Source organism: Lygodium microphyllum, chromosome 1 (genome assembly GCF_053477565.2).
Source record: "Lygodium microphyllum isolate KBCC chromosome 1, Lygodium_microphyllum_v1.1.10, whole genome shotgun sequence".
NCBI lineage: Eukaryota > Viridiplantae > Streptophyta > Polypodiopsida > Schizaeales > Lygodiaceae > Lygodium > Lygodium microphyllum.
In genome coordinates this window covers 18,375,686-18,391,486 of record NC_141135.1, presented here as the reverse complement: position 1 = coordinate 18,391,486, position 15,801 = coordinate 18,375,686, and the positions used below count along the sequence as shown (strand labels likewise).

At 45.9% G+C, this 15,801-nt stretch overlaps 1 protein-coding gene across 4 annotated transcripts in view; it reads left to right on the top strand.

The window, feature by feature from the left end:
- The window catches only part of LOC148040881 (uncharacterized), a 164,702-nt gene that overhangs the window by 88,550 nt on the left and 60,351 nt on the right, over nt 1–15,801 (top strand). For all 4 annotated transcript variants that reach the window (XM_087672836.1, XM_087672809.1, XM_087672739.1 and 1 more), the window contains exon 9: nt 8,087–8,161. In XM_087672836.1, the coding sequence (XP_087528962.1) occupies nt 8,087–8,161 (75 nt within the window). The remainder of the gene's footprint in view (nt 1–8,086; nt 8,162–15,801) is intronic.

Here is a 15,801-nt window from a genome sequence, read left to right as displayed (position 1 = left end):
AAAGTTGGATAGACAATCATGATCTCCTATTTCTTGCTTTTGCTTCCTTGGACACAGAAATCATGTGCAACAAAAAGTTGGATAGACAATCATGATAAGCATGATCATCCTATTTCTTGCCTTTGCTTCCTTAGACACAGAAGTCATTGCAAGAATTTGTGCAACCCATCTGTTTAATGCTATGGAAAAAGCATGGTAATCATTTGGATGAAGTTTGGGTCTCTTGGCAACATGCTACTCACCAAAACATTTGGGTGGTGCTGCCTTGTTGGATGACAAGGTTCATATGATAGCTTTGTGACTGGTGCTGTGGCTGCACTACAATCCAGGCCTCCTAGTGGAATGTTTTGAATTAGACTCAAGTAGACAAAACTCCAAAGTCTTTTATTCTTTCTCACTTGAGTGCCTCTTGGCAAGAGTTCCTTCACTTCATTGCTTGGCATCCCCCTAACTCTAGAAAGGAGCTAATTCCTTGCAAGCTGAGGTTTTGGCCACATCCATGTTTCTTGAATGGCATGATAAGCACATGAAGCATGATAAGTTTAATAGGATGGCATGATTGGGTTTGAGGACTATATAAGATGCTATCATTCTTTCTTAGTCTCCAGTTTATTCTTTCTGCTGTATCCATCAATACTTTTGGGTGCCTCAAGGTTACAAGTCAATTTGGTTAAACTTGGAGGAACAACTTCAATGGCATTCCCCTTTGCCTGCAATTCAGCCTTCTTCATCTCCATTGGTAGATTGGGCTTTTCAAAACTGGATGATTTTTTGAAGTGATGGGTGACTGAGAACATAAATAAAGTTTGGTCTGCTTAGGATAGTAAAGCTTAGTGTGATCTCTTGCCAAGCAATTAGGATGGTAATTTGTTATTATGGCAAATTACTTTGATGTTTTGACTGGTGTGATCCTTGGAGGGGTCACTGCTCCATGGATGGATATCATCTGCACCACCCTGGTTGCGCCTGCTTCATGATCCCCTTCTTCTAATCTTGTCCACAATGTGTGTTTTCTTAGCCTTTTGGATCCATGTGCGTTTGCTATGTGTCTTTGAGTATGCTTTTTTTTTCCATGTAAAATGTGGCTGATTATATTACTCAAAAAACTGATTACAACAGAGTGCTCATGCTCAACAGACTAGCTACAGCTGATGCAAAGTCACCAATACATCATGTATACAAGTCTCTCAAGGGGGTCCAGGGGGGATGGGGGCAAGAAGCATTGGGGGGGGGGGGTATATCGCCAACTGGGGATGCCTGTCTGCATCATGAAGAACAGACCCTGGCTCCCCCAAGTGCGCATGAAGTGACCTCAGAGCTCTTGATGAGCCCTGGACTCACCCTGCACCTGATCCCAACAGCCGCAGAGGGAGTGGATGATGGAGGTCCAGAGCTTTTCTAAGGTCGCATGTGCTGAAAGTCTCTCTCCGGCAAAAGCCTCCTGACACCGTGCCTTCTAGACATGCCATCCAGTAAGACTCCCTATGATCTTCCATACCTTCGAGCGGTCTGCTGTGGGCTCCAGTACTTGGCGGATGGATAGAGCCTCCAAACCGACCACTACGCATGACCTTGCCTCGATAATGAATATTGTGTCCTGCATCCCGGCCTCATACAGAAGGTGACGGCCTTGGCTTACTACCTGTCAACAGAAAGCTCCCCATGAGATACATCCAAGGCTGGGTGCTATACGGCGAAGGATGCGGCATGCTCCTCTCCACACGAGTTGCGCCTCCTCACATGACCAAAGGCAGTGCTTTGGGATTTCTAGAGGCTGCCGTGTGTAGTGCTTACAACCTCCCTCCTTCTGTATCTGGATAAGCCAACTTCCCACTGCCAAGCCTCCATGTACCACCAGCCATAAGAAATACAACACCCTCCTCGGCCTCCAGCTATCCCATAGGCAGTGCCAGAAGGTCCGTCGGAAGGGCTCTATGATGCTGTGCTCCGCCCAGTGTCTACTACGTGACGGAACCCAGTCCATATCCTCCTGCATTAGTACATGTCTACCAATCCTGGCAATGAACTCTAGGAACCTAGGTGGCTTCCTGGCGACCGTAGAGGCCGGCCATAGCCACTCTCTTGGATCCCACTCTAGCTTATCAAGTGGTCTGCCCTCCCAGATCCAAAGGCGCCACTCCCTAAGCTTCTTCCAGAAAACATAGGGGTCCAGTTGCCATGTCTTCCCCTGAAGGCCCACCACCCGAATCCTCCTCCACGAAAGGGTGGAAATCCCCTAATCCTGTTGCCCTCTGTCAAGGGCCAAGCGTCCCCCCTCCTGAATGGCGAAGAAAGTCCCCTGCGGGGCGCCACCCACTGTACCTGCCACCTGAAGGGGGATGCCTGATGGTGAAAACCTAGCTGCCCATACCTCCCCAGGCTCTATCGGCTCTCGTATTGGGGGAGCAAGCCACTTCAGAGGTATTGCTACGTCTATCTCCCTTCTCAACTCCACTCCTTTCTGACAGCCTGATACTCGCTGCAACACCTCCTCGTCTGTCATCCTATACACCTCCCATCATGTCCTGATGGTACGAGCCGCAGGGCCGGCCTCCCACCCAGCCCACTGGATGTGGGGGCGCTCACCTATCTATGCCCCTTCCCGATCTTTGATCTGGGGGTTCGGTCTATCTCCTCTTGGTAGCCTGGGGGGCTCTGGATTAGGGCCTTACGGAGACCTTGCCCCACGCGGAGTAAGTTGCGAAGGAAAGGTGACCTGGGGGGGTTGATCTGGGCTGACGTGAAGATCCATCTCAGGGACAGCCTCCATTCACCGTTAAGCCTCGGTCTATAGTCCTCAAGGCCCTCCTGCAATAAGACCTTCTAGGTCTATCCGTTTGGTGTGAGACCGCGGACAACTAGCTTGCCCAAGAGGGCCATACTTTGATACTCTAGGTCTATGATCCCAAGCCCTTCCTCTGACCTATATCGTATGATGGTCGCCCATGCCACCTTGGCCCTGGAATCCCTGGAACCATCAGACCCTAACCAAAGGAAATTCCGAACTAGGCGGCGAAGTTGCACTACGCAAGATGAAGAGAAGCACCAACACGAGGCGATGTACTAGGTTGTCGCTAGGAGGACCTGGTTAACCACTAGGGCTCGCGCGGCTAGTGAGAGACGAACCGTGCTCGAGTAGATTAGTTTCCTCCGAATAGAATCAAGGACAGGAAGAAATTACTGGGCAGGAGTGATGCGAGTCCCACTTGGAACCCTAGGTACTGGACGGTCTGCCCTTTGCTCTCACCCATCTAAATCCTAGGTGGATGCCCCACTCCGTGCTAGTGTTCGGGTCTGTGAGGAAACCAACTGACTTTCGGCAGTTGATTTTTGCTCCTACTGTAGAACAGAATACGTCAAGATCCAGTCTCACTCTCTCCAGCATCAACTCATCGTCCTCTATGTGGAGGGTTGTATCATTTGTGTACTCTAAGTCTAACAACTCAGTCTCCCCTCTTACTGAAAGATAGAGTCTACGTAATTTGCTCACACGTGACCTGAGGAAGTGAGACATCGCCTTTGCCAAAAGTTCTCCCCTCGCCTTCTGCCTATGAGAACCTTGCTGGTAGCCGATTTGTATAGGGCGGAGACTCCACTAATCCAAGCTTGGGGGAATCCCAACCTCACCATGGTGCCCTCTAGGAAATCCCAATCCACCCTATCATAAGCTTTCTCAAAATCCAAGAGTAGTACGGCCAGTCTCTGCCCACTGTGCTGAGCCCACTCTGTCGCCTCAAAGAAGGTAAATACATTGTCTAGGATCCTCCTATCCTGTCTAAGTGTCATGGATGATATCTAGAAGCACGGGGCGTGGCCGCCTACCAATCATCTTTGCCAGTGCCTTATAGGCCACTAACAATAAGGTGATTGGTCTCCACTGGCAAAGCTCCAACCGGTCTCCCCCTTTTGGGGAGAAGACTGATAAGGCCTGCCGAGAGACTTCCTGACATCTGTCCTGAAGTGAAAATCTCCTGGAAGGCTATCAGTTGGGGTTCCTTCACCACTTCCCAGTAGGTAGTGAAGAAGGCCATAGGGAGGCCATCCTCCCCCAGGCATTTCTGCCCATCCTGTGTATGGAAAACCTCCTCTAGTTCCTTCTCTATGAAGGGGGCTAGGAGGGAGTGTCCCATCTCCTCTGTGACGAGGGATGGGATGTGATCCCATACCTGCTGTCTACATCTCTATCCTCTAGCTGAAGCTGTCTCCTATTGAAAAAGACGCGTGTAATAGTTGGTGGAAATCTCCATCACCTCGTCTGGGCAAGAAGGGGTCCTCCCATACTGATCCCGAAGGCTGCGTATTCGCTCTCTTGCGGTGCGAGGCTGGTGCACCAAGAACTCCCTGCACATTGTGTCCCCCTTCCGTGCCTTGAAGGCTGCTGAGGTTCAGAAAGGGAACTCCAAGCGCCTGTCCTCTAGGCCAGCAATGGTTGCTCGCGCACGCATCTCTTGTGCGTGGAGGGTGGGTTGCCTTGGTGCCTCTTGCAATAATCTCTGCATGGCTGCAAGGTCCCGCCGGAGTGCTCTCTCCTCCTCCCAGCTCTGCTGCCTAGCCTGTATAGTTGCGTCTTGGCAGATTCTGCTTGACTCTGCTAGGACCTTTGCAACCTCCTCTGCTATCCGGTCCCTCCTACCCCACTCTCAGGTCCAAATTTGCACTGTCTGTCTCGTCACATCTTCCCTCCTATAGATTGAGTTAGGGATCTGACAGGATCGTGTGTCTAGGATGGATGCTGGGGGGTCAAGTGTCAAGAGAACCGGGCAGTGATTGGACAACATGGTGCCTACCAACTGCTCAATCTGGCCTCCACGAGAGCCTCCCCACTCTCCCACATAAAACTTATCCAACCGCTCTAGCAAAAGACCTAGCCACCTGTATCCCCAAGAGAAGTCTAACTACCTCTCCCTCCTATGGAAGGCACGGCCTCTCCAGACATTGCGTGCTCTGATTGCTAGCAAAAAAACCTCCCATGCCTCTTGCTCCTCCCCAACCATACCTCCACGAGAGCCTCCCCACTCTCCCACATAAAACTTGTCCAACCGCTCCAGCAGAACACCTAGCCGCCTGTATCCCCAAGAGAAGTCTAACTACCTCTCCCTCCTGTGGAAGGCATGGTATCTTCAGGCATTGTGTGCTCTGATTGCTAGCAAAAAAACCTCCCATGCCTCTTGCTCCTCCCCAACCATGCCTTGGTAGTTACTACCTCTTCCTTGTTGGTCCTCCAGAGCCTCCAGATTGTTGAAGTCTCCTCCAACGATCCAGGAGTCTACCTCTGGGATTCCATCTGCGATCTCCACCCAGATGTGATCCGCCACCTGACTCTTCAACTCCTCTATCTATGTAGTCGTCCACTTCCTTGAGTGAGAGGACTAAAGAAAAAAGGCGTAGTTTGGTCCATCCAGTGGTGCTAGTAGATGGACCTTGCCCCTCCTTGACTTACGAACCATGAAGATCCCCACCTCTACAGGTAGTGGAAACTCTCCCCGCTCCACAACTCTCAGGTAGGACCATGGGCCACTACGGAAGAACTCCTGTGGCAACAGCTGTGCTTGTCTCGGGAAGGTGTGACGGGCGGCAAGGGTGGATGAGTTGGTGGCTGTATGGGAGGGGGAGGACTATTGGTGTGAGGAGGAAGTAGGTGTGAGTGGCTCATCACCTCTTGTGGGAGGATGGGGGGTGGGATTAGGGGGGACCACCTAAAACGGGTGCGGATCAAGGGGGGTTCTCAGTAGGGGAGGTGGCGGGGGGGGAAGAGGATCGAGGGATGGTGGGATGGACATGGATGCATGGCAGGTGTATGGGGGGATTGGTGGCCCTGGAAAGGGGGGGCTATGGACCAAGGTCAGTTTGGGGGGGGGGGGGGGGGGGCATGGGCTGTAGAGAGGGGTGGGTATGGGGGTTGTGGAAACTCAGACGAGACAGTCTGTGGCACGGGTGGTGGATGTGGGGGGCTGCTGCCGGGTGAGATGGGCAGGGGGGACTGTGGAGTGCTTTGCCGAGGGGGCGTCACTCGCCCACCTGCTCTTTGCGTCTCTCTCCCCTGTCGTCTCTCTCTCTGTCGTCTCTGTACTCATGTGAAACCATCCGCATCCACCTATGGGCCTCTTAGTGGAGCCACCCTAGCACCAAAGTGCATACACTCTGCTGCCTAGTGCCCAAAGTCATGGCAGTGCAGGCACTGCCGCTGCCGAGTCACAATGACCTGTTGCCTAAAGGAGTGTCCGCCTGCCTTAATCTCTAGGAACTGTGGGATATTCTTCACCTCTTTCACTACCACCCATACCTTTGGGACTCTTGCGGCTATCACTGCGTCCGTGAAAGACGCAGGAAGGACCGTGCCGAAGAGCCATCCAAAGTCTTCCACCAACTGGCGATACTCTATCGCTAGCAGGCCAGGAAAGAGAAGGGTAGCCGGGTGCCAAAGAAACCTATTGTGGAGTGCAAATGCCTCCACAGTGAAGCCACTGTACCAAGGGACCATGTAAATGACCCCTTTCGTGGACGCATAGGGTGAGCTAGCAAGTAACTCCGGAGCTACGTCTGCCAAGCTAAGCCGAACCATGAAGATCCCTTGGCCCATTAGAACCGCCTCTACGATCTGCGCTGTGCCGATGCGCAGCGTGGAGTAAAGCCAATCCCGAAGCTAGGCCCTGGCTGGGGAATGTCCTACTACCTGACCATAAATCGTTGTTTCCTTTAGCTCCAGCTCTTTAGCCCGGATGGCTAAGAGCTACTCCTCAGAGAGGACGATGCGCAAGGTGTTTGATTGGGGGGCACTCACTGAGTGCGCCGGCGTTTGACCAGAGGTTTCCATTGCGCGTCCCTTCTGAAAAGCTACCAATCACGTTGCGGTGCTGCCTGAGGGGGGAAAGTTGCTGCGGATGGAGGGAGCAACTCGAGGGTGGGGTTGGGCGGGGGGGGGGGGGGAGTGGCTGTTTTGGCGGTGGGGGAGGTGTTGGACGCCGTGGATGTTGGGTTACGACAGGTACCGTGTGGGGGGGTGGTACGTCTGCCGGACGGAGCCGAGATTGCGGGGGAAAGGTAGCGCGCCAAGGGGGGGCAGGGAGTGCAGGGAAAATAGCAGCGCTGCAGGGGAGGGGGAAGGCGGGGGGGCACTGTGTCCCAAGACAATGGGTGGGGTGGAAGGGCACGCTGGCAGCGGCCAGACGGGGAGGGCGCGAGCTGTTGGGGCGGGGGCGAGCAGTCGGGGGTGGCGCATCAGACGGAGGGGGGGGGGGGGGGGTTGAATCAGTGTGGGGGGCGAGTGACGGGCTGTCGCGATCAGTCGGGGGGTGGGGCATGAACAGTCGGGGCGGGGGGCAGCAGTGAGTCGTGACCGGTGGAGTCAGTGCATCGCGACAGAAAATTTGTCTTTGAGTATGCTTGGTTGGCCAGAAGGCCATTTGTAAATATTTCAACTCATTAATTCAGGCTTCTTTATGAAAAAGAAGAGAGACAGAGAGAGACCATATCAATGACCTATGAGATCTATTATGGAGAAATATTGAAAGAAGAACAAGAAAATGACCAGTTAAGGGTTCTTTCAATGTTAGGTACAAGGAGTTTGGGGCTATCCGCTATCCTACAAATCCAGCATAGGATTATGGTGGAGAGACCTCAACACATCTCTTATATCCTCTGCTGGTGTGAGTATCTGTGATAACGTCCTGTGTTTGTGGGAAATGCTGTTGGCTGGATCCTCATGTAGCGACCTGGGAACCCTTTGGCAGCACAGGGCAGCAGGCAGTCTCTCCTAGCTGTACAGATTTGTGTGGCTTTGTGAACAGTTATCCCAAGTAGTTCTCTGCTAGTCACTAGTGCTGTGTGGGGATTGTAGAGCAGGTGCTACAGTTGGCACTGATGATGTCTACAAGTACTTACTTGTTCCTAGCTTGGAGGAAGAGAGGGTGCTTACTGTTTCCTAGCTCAGAGGAAGGGAGGAATTGGCAAGGGAGAGAGGACTATCTCCTTTTGCATATGCAAGAGTTAGCTGGCTTATATTCACGTTCTAACTGATCTGATTTATAATAAGGTTATCTCTTATCTCGTTGCCCTTCTTATTCTGCTCCTTGATTTTATTGTACAGGCACTATTGGAAACATCTGAAGGAAAGATTCGCCATATACCATATAGAGACTCAAAGTTGACGTATCTATTGAAGGTGTACTCCAGTTGTCTGATCAAGTGAAGTTCTATACAAATTTCAAGAAAACGAAAGATGTTCCTACCTTTGTAGACATGAAATCCTTTTGTTTTTGTCAATAGTACATGTTGTGCACAGGTTCAATGATATTCTGCAGTCTGAAAAATGATATAGTTTTAGGTAGCCTTTGGATGGAGATGTGAGCTACAATGCACCATGCTGCATGTTTTGCAAATGTTTTGTGTTTTGGTGTCACTTTATCTGAGTTGAAATGTGCCTTATTTTGCATCATCAAGCATCTTCTTAAGGTGCTGGCTGTTTGGGACAAGTAATGCTTATCCTCTAAAGCTCATATTCTTATTATAAATAGACAATCAGCAATATAACCATCAATGTTGCACATTAACCTTCATACTTAGGTAAGATGCCAATGTCCAAAAGCTTTAGTTGCACCAGTCAGTGCATAATCTTTCTCCGTGCCTGCTTCTGTTGAAAACCTGTCAGGAGCATGTTGTTTGGCAAGACATGATAGTGCCAATTCTGTATAATTTGCTCTCCATGCCCTTTGAGCGAATATGCACACGTTCATCTAAGCTTCAACCCTGCTTGACCATAATAGAATAGAAATTATGCTGGGTCATTTGATTCACAATCTCAACTATGAGATCCTAATTGTTCTCTGCTGATGCCTCTCAGTCCACTCCTTTGTTGAGAAGTCCCAGTCCATTCCTTTGTTTCCTTCTCTAGCAGTATGCTAAATACATACTTTGCCACCTGATCAAGTGCTCTATCAAAATTTTCAAGACCAGGTTTCCTGTCACATCCTTACAAATCTGATCCATCTATTTAAAAACAAACTGATAATCACATTATAACTAGCTAAGAATGGGAGGAGTGGGCAAGCAGGCCAGCAGCTGGAAGGAATGCTTCAGGGCAGAAAGGATTCAACTGACCAGAGTTATGCCATAAAATAAAAATCATGATTCACCTTGACAATGAACTCTGGTTTTCAACTAGATTTATAAATAATAATCAGATTTTTATCAGAGTTATGCCAGTAAACATAAGTCATGATTCACCTTGATAATCAACTCTATATTTCAAAAAATTTATTTATAAAGCTCAGACTTCTATCCTTCATGCAATTGGATCTGATGATCACTAGTGGACAAAGACTTGAAAAATCTTAATGTATAGAAGCTTCTTTACAAACAGATGCTGCTTTGATGGGGCTGTCTTGCCTAGCTGCGAAGGTGTTAGCTAAACAATATCATCTGCTTCATGTTTTTGGTAGTAGAGGTAGTCAGTCATTTTGATGTGGTCTGCTGGGGGATTTTATCAGATTTTCTGGTGGCCAGGTTTTGGGCTACTTTAAATATTTTTGGATATTTAGGTCATATGTACAACATTGGATAATTTTTCTATCATTATTATTTTCCTGAGATAATTTCCTCCAATTGTTCTTTGACTTGTCTTACATAATAGGACACTCAAATTTAGAGCTTCACATAAAAAGTGCAAAAAGGCATGAGTTTTACCCCCCAGAAAGGTTTCAATTACTTGTTCATGTAGGTCGAGGAATCCTTACAACACCAGCAAGCGGTCTTTCCAGGGACTTGTTTAGTTTTTCTTCCTTTGACGTTTTTATTTTTGTGGGGCTGCCTTTTTCGAGATGAAAAACAGGTCCTCACTTTGGCAACTAAAAAAGCATGGCTTTGATTGCTAGCTTTTTTAATTCTGAAAATAAAAAGGAAAATTAGCATTCTTAAAGAGAACTACAAGGCAGCTGGCTTTTTGGAAATCACAAAAGCAACTTTCCACAATCAAAAGACAACCAGTCGTTAAGCTTTTTGAGAAACCATTAGCTTTTGAATCAAAACACCATGAGGATCCTCTCGTGGAATGTATGAGGCTTTACTGGAAAACTTCTTAGGCTTGGCCAGAGGCTTATGAGATAGGAACTGCACAAAGTACTAGTGGGAGGATTGGTATATTTTCTCATGGTACAAGAGTACTGCTTCTAAGCAGAGGGGATATCCCATGTGGGAATTGGAGCGTCACTTCTTGGGCAGAAGTTTAGGGAGCTCTAGGGACTCAGGCAGGTATTTTTATAAGTGTTGGAGAGCATTGTACTCAGGCAATGTAGTATTGGGGCATCCTAGTTCTAGGAAGAGCCATGTGTGAGATTGGAGTTGCACTCATTGCTGTGTTGATCATTTATCCCTCCAAATGGGTATAGTATGACAGGAGTACTTTCACTGGCCACTGTTTCTCCTATGGTCAATTGGGTCACTTTGTGGTAGAATGCCCAAACCAAAAGAGTACCTTGGTTTTGGCTTGAGTGGGGTACTTTCACTAGCCATTGTTTCTCCTATGGTCAACTAGGTCACTTCATGGCAGAATGCCCAAACCAAAAGAGTACCTTGGTGGACCAGCCCATAGATAAGGATCAAAGCATGCCCCTCCTATTCTATTGAGCAATAGTTTATTCTGCCTAGGCAGTCTAAACTCAAGCAGTCGACTGCTCCTTTTGACTTGGGAGACATTAGGATGGAGGGAAGGCCGATGGAATAAATGCAAAATAAATATTGACCTAGAGCCACCTTGTACTTTCTAATCTTGTTATTCTATACTTTTTTGTAATTGATATAATTACCCATTATGAAAAATAGAGAGAAAGAAAGAAAGTTATATTAAGATCTACAAAAGGCCCAAATTGTCTTATGAGACCAAAATGTTACATCTGAAAAGTCAGGGAATTCCCATGTCCCAAAATAGCTATCATCTAATGCTATGGCCAACTAAATGGAAAATAAACAATAAACACACACACACACACATATAGAGAGAGAGAGAGTGGCTTCTTATTGATATGGTTCGTGCTGCCTACAACTATGCTTTGGGCATGGTGGATGACTAGGTCAAACTTGAATGGGCAGATTTTATGGAGGTCAATATTGGTGAGGAGGAGGCTAAGGATTGTTGAGCTAAAAATGCATTAGCGTGACTTAGACAGCCCCAAAACATGCTTAATTAATGAATAAAACCTCTTATTTTAAAAATAAACGCTATCCTATAGAGTTACCGTGTCCCACATGCAAAACCCTAATTTGGATGCCCCAAACTTTCTATACATAGGCATGTAGCTCAACACTCTCCCTCAATCTTGTTTTTACAAGTTTTAGGAGCCATATCTTTGTTGCCCACACCCTTTTCGCAGAGGACATCGCGGTTAGAGCCTCCACCAGCCATCTGCTACCATTTGGTGGCTGATTTCAGCCTTCCTCGCCTGTTTACAGCTGTCCGAACGTCCCAGGAGCTGTCACCTACAGTTTGGTGTTGTCCTCATTGACTAGGAGCTATTGCCTTGATCTTCTCTCTCCTCAAAATGTTACATTTGCGGTTTCTTGCTGCTGCCCTGACATTCTCTCATCTTTATTTGTTGTGTTTGCACCTAACAATTGTCATCCATATTTTCTCTCTTCTCAAGTACATGCGTTTTTAGTCGTTCTCTCTTCTACATTACTGTCTATATTAGGTCCAGCCTTCCTTGACTTTGTTTGCTAGTGTTCAACACTTGGGCGTTGCCTTTGCTGCAATTCGGGATCCGTTTAGGATACGACACACTTTACAGCTCATAACCTCTACCTTGATCCCAAAGGTACAGAGTTCGAGGTTCGATATTTATTGCATAGGATATTTGTTGCATGAGCACTATATATTCATTTTTCGTTCACTTTATTATTCGTTGTGTTCACTGTCTCCGAGCTGTGTTCTTAGTTTATCAATCTATGCTCTACCATATGATTGGTTTTGTGCTTTTTGCGTTGAGTATTTCTTCACATGGTATCAAAGCTAGATACTCTTTGAGAAACCTTGGCCTTTGATCGAAAAACTCATTCGCAAAAGCACGAACAATAGAAGGGTCATATGACTTTGAACACATTCACAGCACCTCTCCAATCTCCATAGCCGAACATGGACAAAAATGATTCGGAGTGGGCTCCCCAGCTTGCTACAAGCCAATCTGACATGGGCAGAGAACCATCGAACTACCATGGAGTTCATAGATCATATCAAATTTCTGCCATTGAGTATGATCTCATCCTTATACATAGAGCTCAGCAGGAGGTAAGCCTGAATTTCTCCTTTAGATTTGGTGCATAGTACTAATGATCTTGTAGGACCTTCAGAATCTCTACTACAGACCGGCCATTTGCAAGTGGAATCTGGCTACACCACTTCCACAGTATTTCTTTTCTCCAATGCTAGGTAAAAACCCTATTATTTCAGATTCTACGCCAAGTGATTCTATATTTTTCGTTGGACCAGGAGATTCTCATCAAGAAGGGACTCTTTAAAAAAAGCTTTAGTTTGTGAGTAATGAGAAAGACAAATATTTCTTCATGAACTCAAAACTAGATAAGAAGCTAAAAGAAGAACTTGTAAGTATTCCTACCCTTCATTTTCCTTGAAATGATTTTATTTCTCATGGTCAATATGGAGAAGGTGCATCTTTAACTAATTCATTTAATGGACAAAAGAAACCTACGATGTTTCCCACAAAAACATTCATCACAATTCCATTTGGGCTCCCTCCCATACCTCCTTTATCTTCTCTTGCACCTTCCTTTCTGCTTATATTAAGTGTACCACATTATCCATCATCACACATCACACTGGAGGGTTCTGCACATTTAGGCAAAACCTACAAGACCTCTATACACGTGTTTTCAAGTGGTATACCTGTGATGTGTTGAGAAATATGTAGTCACACCACATGTACCTCTTTGTATGGAATAGCAGGCAAGGAACATGCAGCTCAATCTAGGAAGAGTTCCCTTTATCCCATAGGCACAATGAGGAAAAGTGGTATCATCCTGTAACTATAAAAGAATGTACTTAACAATCATTTTGAAATGAATGCTATTGTACTTTGTACTTTCAGTCTTGTCCGTGTCTACTCAAGATTGTGTTTATGAGTCCAAGCTAATCTATCTTGGAACCTAATTCACTTGAGTAATAGTCAGTGTGTCTAGTCCATATCAACATGCTTCTTGTCTTTGACTTCTAACTTCCATAGCTAACCTTGCTTAAGATCCGTGTTTCTCAACATGGTATCAGAGCAATGGTGAGCATGATTCAGCTCAGCTCATTGTTCCTCCGGCTCCCCACAATCCCTGGTGAGTTTAGCTACACAAGATGACTTTATCTCTTAAACCATCTTCACTCTACCTCTCTTGACTACCATAGCCAGCCAACACCTTGCTTTGTTGGAGCTCTTGGATCTCTCCATCCAAGCAAGATCTTAACTAGCTTTCTTTTGGGGACTTATTTCTTGACTGAGTGTGCAACTTTCTATTACATCACTTCATGATGTTGACTACTTAACAGCCCAGCATTGCAAATTTATCAACTTGTTGTAAAAAACAACACCACTCCTTGTCATACAGCCATCTCTCTACACGCAGTACAATTAATGTTCTGAGCATAGGGCAATTAAAGGCTACTAGCTAAGCTAACTTTCCACCAAAGGGTTCGTCAAATGATCGCTTCACAAGCTGCCATCAGCAAAAAATCTGTCATCTACAGAAACCCTAACTGTAGCAGCTATAGCCACTCAACTCAAAGCTTATAAATCGCTCTATTTTCACTCTTCTCAGTTCAACCAACTCACTGCCACTCTGATCTACTATACCACTGAAGTTCTAGCAAGATTTACACATCAAATCAACGAGGGGAGGTTTCAACATCAATCATCAAAGCATAGTGTCTGTTAACACTACTTCCACTTGTGTCTCTTGACACAGTTGGGTTCAACTTTTGTGCCGATTTGACTCTAAAGATTTGTTGTTGCTCTTGTCATCCAGTATGGGCAAAGATTCACTATCATGCCGCTTCAAAGGAACGGGCTTCCACACATGGTAGACAAGGATAAAACTAATCCTCATGAAGAAAGGTCTATGGTCAATAACTAGTCGACAAGAGAAGAGACCCAAAAATGCTGCTCTTGCAGCAGTATGGTAAAAGAATGATGACAAAGCTCAAGTAATCATCAAGCTTGAGCATGATGACAGTTATATCCACCATGTAGACACATGTGATACATCTCGTGCCACTTCAAAACAATTGTACACACTGTTTGGTGCCCAATCTAAATCTTCAAAATATGGATAGTTGATTGAGTTTTTCAGGTTGGATATGAAGGCTAATACATCTCTTCAACTCACCTTAATTATATGGAAATTCAGCTGACTCAACTTGCAAGGATTAACTTAAAAATGGAAAAAGACATGTATCGGAGTCATTCTCAAGAGTCTTCCTCCAGAATTTGGTGATGTCCCAACCACACTAATTAATATGCCAAATCCAAAGCTGGTAGACATCAAAGCATCAAGGAAGAGAAGAAGCTCAAAGGTAAAGCGGAAACAAGCACTTCAAAAGAAGAATAGGTGCTCTATGTGAACAAGTACAAAGGGAAAAAAGACATCGTTTATGACTTTTGTAAAAGAATTGGGCACATTGAAAAATTTTATTATGCCAAGAAAAGATCACAGAAGGCTTACCTTGTAATTGTCAAAGATGAAGAAGACCATGAAGAAGAAGAAAAAGACACTCAATAGCAAAAGGATAAGCCTCATTAGTCCTTCTATTTCCACTATTTAGAACGACTTTTTTAGAGCATTGTATGTACTTACCTTAATGTTCTTATCATAAGCCTTGTACTCATGTAACCTATGCACTACAACCTCTACACACTTAGTGAGGCCTTGTGAGACCCTCTAGCTTTATGTGGTTGGTTTTTCCATGTTTACACTTAGCAAGGTTCTACTCATGACAGCCTCTATATACTCAATGTTCTTTTATGGTTATAATTGAGGAGGGATGTTGAGAAATATGCAATGACACCTATATATACCTCTTTGTATGGAACAACTAGATAAGAAATATGTAGCTCAATGTAGGAAGAGTTGCCTTTATCTCATAGACACAATGAGGAGAAGTGGTATCATCTTGCAACTATAAAAGAATGTACTTGACAATCATTTGAAAATGAATGCTATTGTACTTTGTACTTTCAGTCTTATCCATGTCTACTCAAGATTGTGTTTATGAGTTCAAGCTAATCTATCTTGGAACCTTATTCAGTTGAGTAATAGTTAGTGTGTCTACTCCATGTCAACATGCTTTTTGTCTTTGACTTCCAACCGCCATAGCTAACTTTGCTCAAGATTCGTGTTTCTCAATATCATGGAGGCTCGACCTCCCACACACACACTTTGGGGCTATCCCTATGGGAATGCATCCCAGACATACTCGGGTGTGGATCGTTTGATATCACAGTTTGCCCCTATGGCATTACCTAGTGGACCATTTGATCATTCTATAGTGCCCCAGCCGACATTTGAACAAGGCTATCGTATCTCAGTGCCTCTACCTATAACTATAGTATCATATATACCTATATCCGTTTCAGTACCTTCGTAGCAATCTGCACTCATTGGGCATCAACAACCTATTTTTGTCTATCCTCCTTGATCCCCTTCTACTTCTTATCCACCACCACCACCACCATCTTATCCCATCTATCCATCTTCACAGACAGCTCATAGTTCTAGTTTCTCATTCGCCAAGTATGCATTTAATGATAAGACTCA